At 44.2% G+C, this 8,060-nt stretch overlaps 1 protein-coding gene across 1 annotated transcript; it reads left to right on the forward strand.

Moving 5' to 3' along the window:
- The first annotated feature begins 1,683 nt into the window (after positions 1-1,683).
- Positions 1,684-6,211, forward strand: LOC117845997 (wall-associated receptor kinase 2). The gene is made up of 4 exons (XM_034727094.2): positions 1,684-2,504; positions 2,924-3,147; positions 3,343-3,519; positions 5,007-6,211. Exons 1-4 carry the CDS (start codon positions 1,828-1,830, stop codon positions 6,032-6,034), a joined length of 2,106 nt encoding a protein of 701 aa, XP_034582985.1. The 5' UTR covers positions 1,684-1,827; the 3' UTR covers positions 6,035-6,211.
- Positions 6,212-8,060: the final 1,849 nt, after the last annotated feature.

The raw sequence follows: 8,060 nt of genomic DNA on the forward strand, positions 1-8,060 counted from the left end.
TGAGGGGGCCTCCCGGGATTTTTTTGCAGCGTCTGGCGTGGACCGGGATAAAAGGGGGTCTTTAGTCCCGGTTGAGTGAACCGGGACAAAAGGCCCCCCTTTTATCTCGATTGGTTTATCCTGGATGGATTTTCGGGAGATTTGCACCCTACCAACCGGGACTAATACCGAGTTCTCTACCGGTGATAGTAGATATAAGTAGTCTTTGGTCCCTACTTCATGTTTAGAATCCATGACGGAGAACTTAGAAAAATCTTGTTTTTGTCAGGTTTTAGTAGTGATTAACAAATGAAAAAACAAAGTTAATGATCTGTCAGTGTAAAACGAAATCATACACGTTGTATCCTTGTTCGAAAAACAAAGTCGTCGCTCAACTGATTATTCGCATGCTGACATCGCTTCTTAATTCTTTCCAATATGATATGCTTCATCATGCTCCCAAAGTAATAAAATAAAAAATGGTGGACAATGATGTCTTCCATTTTCCTGCTCTCACCCTAGCTAGCAGTATCGAAAACACGCAACAAAGCGTACATGTAGCCCCGCTAATTAGGTTGAAATCGAACCCTAACCCACTCCAATCCATATCAAATTATATTGAGTAAACTCAAACCACCTCATTAACCCAATCCATCCCACCCCACCCCACCCCACCAATAATAATAACTTATTGGTTTGCATCAAGAACCGGACCCTATAACTAAAACCTCGCACGTTCGCACCCTAAAATTTTAGTGAATCTGACTCAGGGGGTGTTTGGGAGGCATGTGCTAAATTTTAGTACATGTCACATCGGATGTTTGGACACTAATTAGAAGTATTAAACATAGTCTAATTACAAAACTAATTGCACAACCCCTAGGCTAAATCGCGAGACGAATCTATTAAGCCTAATTAGTCCATGATTTGACAATGTGGTGCTACAGTAACCATTCGCTAATGATGGATTAATTAGGCTTAATAGATTTGTCTCGCGATTTAGCCTAGGGGTTGTGCAATTAGTTTTGTAATTAGACTATGTTTAATACTCCTAATTAGTATCCAAACATCCGATGTGACAGGTGCTAAAATTTAGCACCGGCTATCCAAACACCCCCTCAAACCTCACGTACAGTGCATGGCACGCTAGTTAATTAGGCACACATCCTATGCTAATAAAATGATGCATGCAACACATGAATACCAACGCCAAAACTATTCACATGAGTACCAACGACCAAAATATATAGCTATTTAATGAAAAGGGCCCTGTCTCCGGCGTGCCGACTGCCAGGTATTCGCTGATTAGCCGACTACGAATTAATGCAAGGAGCCATGCATGCATTGACTTTTCCCGGAAAACACGCTCGTTTTTTTATAGTTCAAGTAGCAAAGAAAGAAAAAAGTCAACTATGAAACTGTGCTGACCATGGGTGGTGCATCACGTACAAGGTGGTTTTGGTCCAAACGAAGGAGTCGGCTGTCCTTCTGATGTTTACAGCACTGAACTCTCCTCCTTTTAATTTCACACTGTTTGTCAGGAAGCTGCAAATAGATGGTTGACTTGCGTGCATCTGCTTCTCCTCACAAATATCAACATTTTTTTTAAACCGAGAAGTGCTGACCAACACGATAATGTTGACTTGACGTTATTAATTATGCTCCGAGTGCAAAGTGTTGCGAACAAAATTAAAGATGATGTCATTCTGCATATATGATACAGAAGAGATCATGCTACGTATGCATATAAAGCGAGAGAGCGAGGCAGGCTAACACAACAAGCGCCGGAATTGAATTAGCAGCTTTTTCTTTCCGGGCTGATAGACTCATAGCTGTTTACAACCACTCATGAAGTACCAAATAGCCAAGGCTCTTCTCCAACTGCTCTGGCTTCTTCTTCTTTCTCCTCGTCTGGTACTCTCCCGGGTGCTGGTGCAGGAGCCAATGCCGGTGGCAGGGCCCCGGCCAGGCTGCCCAAGCATGTGCGGCGACATAAACATCCCCTACCCCTTCGGCATCGGCGACGGCTGTTCAAAGAACAAGGGCTTCGCCATCTCCTGCAACAATAGCTACAACCCGGCGAGAGCATTCATCGGACGAGGCTTCGAGGTCAAGGACATAACTCTGGCGACAGGAGAGATGCGCGTCTTCACTGGGGTCGCGCATATCTGCTACAACTCATCCAACACAATCTCCAGCATAGACTCGTGGAAGTACGACTTCACCGGCTCGTCGTTCCTGATCTCGTCGGCAAGGAACGAGTTCACGGGCGTCGGCTGCAACACCGTGGCGTTGCTAACAGGCGAGGACATGGAAGACGATGGCCGATACCTGAGCGGCTGCATCACGACGTGCGCGAGCCTGGGTGACGCTGCCGACGATGTCAATTGCACGGGGAACGGGTGCTGCCAGACGGCCACCCCCGAAGGCCTTGACACGGTGACTGTTGGTTGGAACACGCTCGCCACCAACACTGCGTGGAACTACAGCAGCTGCAGCACCGCCTTCTTGGCCGAGAAAGGATGGTACGTTCGCGTCTATCGTACATTATTTCATTCTTAGGCTTGTCACTGAATCAAGCTCGAACGAGTTTCTTATTGGAGCTAATTAAGCTCCAGCTTGCTTAATGATTCTGAGAATTTAGCCTTTGCTATTTTCAACTTGCTTAAAAATTTCAGATTAACAGTTGCCTCAATTTGCGCACCGTTTTTCCAGATTACAGTCGCTGTTCCACTTCCATACACTATATATATGCAATTTTAGGAAAGATTTTCTACGGTTTTGACTATCACGAAAACGGCAACAATAATGTGACGATGAATTTAGAGTATTGATGATTAAAAAAAGTGAATGATGGGGAGCAAGAGAGCAACAAAAATTCAGCCAATTGATGATTAATTAGTAGACGCCCTCAAACAGTTTTTGCTTCCTGTATATATTTTAGGTACAATTTCAGCCTGAATCATCTGGACGGCACCGGTGAGACGTCTTTTCACAAACAGTTAGGTATAAGGACCGTTCCGTTAGTGCTCGATTGGGCCATGAAGAAGGATGGTGCCTGCTTGAGCGCCAACAGCACACGCGTCCACGTCAGGAATGGCCTCTGGTACCGCTGCAAATGCTCCGATGGGTACGCTGGAAATCCGTACGTCGTTGGGGGATGCGAAAGTAAGTGCCGGTGCTTCCGAGGGTGTATATATATCCTGCACGAAATAATGGTCAACAGAAATATTATATACTCGAGATGGTCGTTAGCCAAATTTTTGCACTCAAAGCATGTGTCAAGGCCACACATGCCTTCATCTCAGATATGGTGTTATATCAGATTGTTATTCTAATGGGTGTGGTTCATCTATTGTACAGATATCGATGAGTGCAAACTTCTGAAGTCTGATCCTGAGACTTATGGAAAGCAATATCATCTTCCAAGTGGTAGCAAATGTGTTGACACAGATGGTAGCTACGAGGTGAAATGCAATTTTGGCCGAATAGGGTCCGAATGCCGCCTCGTATTTTCCGCCACAGTAGCTGCAGTACCAGGTGAGCAAAAGACAAGCAAAAATGTTCTTTTTTTACGCAAAACTAGTGTTTTAACTGGAGCCGACATATCCAATTTTGTTTGGCAACATATATGTTATTTCCATTCGCTGATAAGTCTTATGAATCCACATGCCATCTTCAAATCAACCTCAGTAAAGAAAATATACGCTGCAGTGCTTTTCCACTAGTCAACTAGCACGGTTTCTCAAAAAAAAAATCAGCTGAATTGCTGAAGTTAAATGATTTATATTTGTTGCGTCTCGGCTCTCGCGAAGTCAAGGCACAACGAGGTTGAGAGGATGGAAAGGAATGCGTCACTTCATTAAATGTCGAACATGGAGGGGTTTACAACAGACCTCCCTTTTATAGTGAAAGGAGCACATCCTCACATTACATTTTTGGCCTCGCCTAACTACCACATCCTTAAAATATTCTTTACACTTAGGTCATTTTACACTTAGGTCATTTGCAAGTCACACTTTTCCTGCCGCCTGATAACCCCGCAATTCACGCTCTCATAGGGCTCTGTGATTCACGCTCCCATGTCGTTCACGTCATCGTGTTCCTCGGCTTCGCGCCCGAAGCTCAATTATCTTCGGGCACCCAGGTTGCCTCGAACTTGTATGCAGACCCTCTTTAGACTCCAGGTCTTCCCTGGCGCCCTTGACTTCGAAGTAGGAGATTTAATCAGCTTCGGATGTCCTAACGCCCTCGACTGCTCATCCCAGGCTAGACAAGCTTTGGACGCGCTCGCTACCCAAACCTGCATAAAGTGACAACCAGGCAAGGTTACTGGGTCAGGAAACCATCAATAACCTCGTCTTACCTTCGGCCTCGACTTTGGATCCTAGATGTTTGCTTTCCACGTACAGCATGCTCGAAGCCAGAGGTCCCCTCCCGAGGTTAGGTATCTTGCAGGGATTCGAGGTAGAGCAAGGCCTGTTTTCTTCCACTGACTTATTTTTAGCACCCGTCACATCGAATATTTAGATACTAATTAGGAGTATTAAACGTAGACTATTTACAAAACTCATTATATAAGTCGAGGCTAAACGGCGAGACGAATCTATTAAGCCTAATTAGTCCATGATTTGACAATGTGTTGCTACAGTAAACATTTGCTAATGATGGATTAATTAGGCTTAATAGATTCATCTTGCCGTTTAGCCTCCACTTATGTAATGAGTTTTGTAAATAGTCTACGTTTAATACTCCTAATTAGTATCTAAACATTCGATGTGACACGTGCTAAAAATAAGTCACCGGAAGAAAACGCCCCCTTAGATTCGAACGACCTTGAGGTGACCATCTTATTGGGCGATCCCCAACAATATTAATTTATGTTGAATTTAGTATTCCAATAAATAGTATATTGACACATTATTTTGATGATCTTATATTGCTGTTGGTGTTGGTGAGGTATATATGGAAATTCTGATTCTGCATGTTTTCATTGTAATCATTCCATACGTGTGTTTAATTTGCAGCAACATTGGTCGCCAGCCTTCTTCTGGTGCTACTACGCAAGGAGCACAAGCGGCGAATGCGGAGTGGCTTCTTTGACAAGAATGGCGGTCAAATAATGAAGAGCATGAACATGAACACCTTCACCGAACTAGAGCTGGAGAATATCACGAACCACTATGACACCCCCATCGGAAAAGGTGCCTTTGGCAAGGTCTATAGGGGAACCACCCATGAGAACCTACGAGTCGCCGTTAAGCGCTCCATCGTAGAAGGCATGAAACCCTCGCATGATCACGATCTGGTGAACGAGATCGCCATTCAGTTTCAGGTCAGCCATGCAAACCTTGTTCGCCTCATCGGCTGCTGCCTCGAGACGGATGTCCCCATGCTTGTCTTCGAGTACGTCTCCAACGGGAGCCTCTACAATGTGCTTCATTGTGGTTCTACACCACGTGCGCTCCCGCTTTCAGCACGCTTGGACATTGCCATAGGCTCTGCAAAAGCTCTTGCCTACATGCACTCCCATGGCGGACGCAGTCTTGTGCACGGGGATGTCAAGACTGGTAATATCCTCCTCGGCGATAACTTGACTCCCAAAGTCTCAGACTTCGGGTCGTCAAAGCTTGAGTCAATCGCAAGGCATGCCAATTGGTGCGTCATGGGGGACATGAGCTACATTGATCCTGTGTACATCAAGACGGGCCGTTTCACACAGAAGAGTGATGTCTACAGCTTTGGTGTGGTGCTCCTCGAGCTCATCACGAGGAAGACGGCCAGGTACGGCAACAATAATAGCCTCCCCGTGGACTTTGTCAAGTCCTGCAAGGAGGACGGCAATGGAAGGATGATGTACGACAGAGATATCATCTCCTCTGATGGCGATGCTCATTCTCCTCGTTATGTGGAGTGCCTTGATCAGATCGGCATGTTGGCAGTCCGATGTCTCAGGGAAGACAAAGATGAAAGACCATCCATGGCAGAGGTAGTAGAGGAGCTTATACAACTGAAGTTTAGAGCTCGCAGTGCCACAAGTTGTAAGACAAATTAAAGTCGCATAGATGAAGCAAGAAGCACCCGTGGTTAGCTTACTTAATTAAGCTCGCTTCTCGCTTCATTATATTAGTACTCATTGTTATCGTATTATTAGAGTTTATAGTACGAATTATGCACTAAACATACATGTATTTTGTTTTAAATGAGCTAGCAGGAGAGCTGCAGCTATATTAATAAAAGGAAAAGCTCGACGGGTCGAATACACTCGTTCTATACAAACTGTACACTCACATCCCCAAAACGGGGAGGTCAAAACTCTGCTATGCCAACTAATACTATGTAAAGCTTAGGGATCGGGAGGAAATCCTGCAAGTGTTTAGCTCCCGCTGCGACCCACATCACGGATTAGTTCTTGATGTCGTCGGTTATCCAAGTAAGCGTCATTTCTTTTTGTTGGAAGACCCTTCAGTTCCTCTCTAACCAAATCTCCCGGAGAACAAGAATGGTAAGGGTTGGCAACCCTTTCCCACCAGCCCCCGGGCTAGCCAGCCTAGCTAGCTGACCACCAACTATGTACGGCCTAGCTAGCTGACCACCAACTATGTACGGACTCGTGCATGTCCCAGCGTCTTGGGTCTATGTTGAAACATACATGTATTTTATTTTCTTGTAATGGTAGCACATATGCAAGTAGTGGACTAGCTAGCATACAGCAACCATTTTTCTGCAACAATTCAGTAGCATTTTTCCGCATTCCTGATGAATAATTGCATCAACTTTCCGCATTCCTGATGAAAAATTTACATGTCCATGATTATTTCAAGAGAGAGAAACGTAAGATATGGTTAATCGATGTGCATGCATGTGGAGAAGGCAAAAAATAGTAACTTGGGGAAGAAAGGTACACTACCTAGAGTTCTAATAAAGTGGACCGGCGGGGCCTATTCATTTCACTAAACTAATCACCACGTTGTCTGCTATTCTTGCTCGGTAATTGCTGGTCGTCGACACCCAGTTCTCGGCAAAGTCACGTAAAAGACCTAATCACCTTCGGCCATTAGGCTAAAAAAAGAGGACTTTTACGGTGCCTCGTGCTACTATAGTTGGTGGTATATATAAAGTATAGAGAAGATAACCATCTAATTTTTAATTTAGGGGGTGTTTGGAAGGAGGGGGTTAAATTTTAGCCCCCGTCACATCGAATGTTTGGACACTAATTAGGAGTATTAAACCTAGATTAATTACAAAACTAATTACACAACCCCTAGGCTAAATCGCGAGACGAATCTATTAAACCTAATTAGTCCATAATTTGACAATATGGTGCTACAGTAACCATTCACTAATGATGGATTAATTAGGCTCAATAGATTCATCTTGTGATTTAGCCTAGGGGTTCTGCTATTAGTTTTGTAATTAGCTCATATTTAGTCTTTCTAATTAGCATCCGAATGTCCGATGTGACAGGGCTAAAGTTTAGCCCCTGTCTCCCAAACACCCCCTTAGAGTGCGCCATCTGTGCCCACCCCTAACCCATCCAAAATTGCTAAGTACACCCAGTGAGTGTAGACACATCTTTACTTAGAGCCCTTCTCTTATTCCAAAAATTTCACAAAATTCTCCAAAAATACTAGAAAATATTCTAAACCTAGCCATGCCTTCCTTTCCCATAGTTCATTTCATGTGTGCCTTTTTCCAAAATATTTAGCCCTTACATAATAGAAAAGCCCTATTGTATGTACACCAATAATTGCTTTCTTTTTATTTCTATTCCAAAAACTCTAGGAGAATTCCTAAAAATATCTTAGAGCCATCTAAACCTATTCCAAGCCTTACTTCCACATTTGTACCTCCTATGATCCCATGGCTAGCCTGTCATCTCAATCACCTTTCCTGCCGTATATTAGGCATACCCTGCCGGGAAAGCTCTACATAACGACAATAGCCTAGTCAAGACATTATTTTAACCGGGTTACATCCGAGTCGCTATCAATCATCTCTTGCCATAGGCGCAAGCCCGGGAGATGAGCTTGAGAAGAGGATGATATAACCTAAGCCCTCCTTGACGTCGATCTTGCCTG

This window comes from Setaria viridis, chromosome 2, assembly GCF_005286985.2.
Source record: "Setaria viridis chromosome 2, Setaria_viridis_v4.0, whole genome shotgun sequence".
NCBI lineage: Eukaryota > Viridiplantae > Streptophyta > Magnoliopsida > Poales > Poaceae > Setaria > Setaria viridis.